Source organism: Atta colombica, unplaced genomic scaffold, assembly GCF_001594045.1.
Source record: "Atta colombica isolate Treedump-2 unplaced genomic scaffold, Acol1.0 scaffold58, whole genome shotgun sequence".
In the NCBI taxonomy this organism is placed as follows: Eukaryota; Metazoa; Arthropoda; class Insecta; order Hymenoptera; family Formicidae; genus Atta; species Atta colombica.
The window spans coordinates 921381-922751 of record NW_017259548.1 but is presented as its reverse complement, the minus strand read 5'-3'; the positions used below and the strand labels follow the sequence as shown (position 1 = coordinate 922751).

Sequence of the window (1371 nt, the reverse complement as noted above, 5' to 3'; positions counted from 1 at the left end):
AATATAGATTAACTTTTCGATTCAACTTATTACTTCATCTAGTTTCTAATTCTAAAAATTAGAAAAAGATGACGAGTAAAAAGTTGAGCCGAGATTAAAATTAATCTATATTGGTGGAAATGAGTATTAGATAGGCTACTTTGACGTTCATAGCGCTGTAAACATTATTTCATCTTTCGTGAAATATTAAAGATAAATAACGCTTACAGGCGTTGTAAGCGCCAAAATGAACGCAGCCTTGGACAAACCCGAAAGTGAGAATCAGTGAGAAAAAGAGAAAGTGGTCGAAATGGAAAAGGAGTGAGGATAGAAAAAGATAATTGGAAACTGGGACTCGACTTGTGCATAAACGCACATATGCGAGCATGCATGAGCCAAGCCCAGCTCGATATCCGAGGTCTGTATCTGTGGCATCTGCGAGTCTGCGCCATGCGGTCAGGCCATGCGTTTGCAATTGCAACGTTCGCCGTTCGCGCTGTTACGAGTATTATCGTCCATCAGTAGCCAACTGATCAGTCGTCGACGATCGCTCGGCGAGTCGACACGGAAGTGGGTGGTCGCTCGCTCGCGATCGATCTCGCCGCGTCGCGAGATTCTCGCGTATCCTCGTTCTCGTTGAGTCGTTGCCGGTTGTGTGTTGTTTCGTCGACGAAAAACTTGCAGTATCTCTTTGTCTCTTTCTCTCCCCTCCCTCTCCCTTTCTACTTCACAATCACATCGTCGACGGACGGACGACATCAGCGCGGCGGCACTAGTCGGTTAGTCTATGATCTGAATCGGATCCAGACTAGCTGCGTGTCAATAAGATGCCGTTTTATTGACTTTCGTTCGACTTTCCGGCCGCGGAAAGAAAGAAGGGGGGGGGGGCCCCTTCTCTCTTTCTCTCTTTTTTTCCAAATGCACCGTATCTAGTCGCGGTGCCGCCGATAATTGTGACATCACGCGGTATATTACGCTAAAGTCGCCGTTGTTGCCATCATTCGTGGTCGCTGTCAATCGCAGTGAAAATGCCTGCGCAACTCAGCAAGTTCTCGTTCGAGGGGCCTTGCCGAGATTACGTTCATCCATGGACGGAGTCTTGTGTCAGCGCGACCACCGGTCTCGGTCTGCACTGCCTGCAGGAGTCCCTCAGGATATACACGACCGTTTACATCGTACGTGTCAATGCATTTCTCTTTTTCATTTCATTTCTCTCTTTCATCGGGATGTCTAGACTCGCCGGAATCATTCGAGAGTATATACGAGGGTACGAATCAGGGGTCGTACTCCCTGTGATTCATCGTCGATCTCTTCCCGAGACGCGCGCGTCCGCCCTTTCTCAAACATTTCGGGATCAAGCGCATTGACATTGTCGACCAGTACGTCTGCACT

At 48.2% G+C, this 1371-nt stretch overlaps 1 protein-coding gene across 1 annotated transcript in view; it reads left to right on the top strand.

Annotated features, from left to right (window-relative positions):
* The first annotated feature begins 382 nt into the window (after positions 1-382).
* LOC108692049 (transmembrane protein 135-like) overlaps positions 383-1371 on the top strand; it is a 6244-nt gene continuing 5255 nt past the window's right edge. Inside the window, exon 1 of the mRNA XM_018200154.1 lies at positions 383-1154. Coding sequence (XP_018055643.1) covers positions 1008-1154 — 147 coding nt within the window. The 5' untranslated portion in view covers positions 383-1007. The remainder of the gene's footprint in view (positions 1155-1371) is intronic.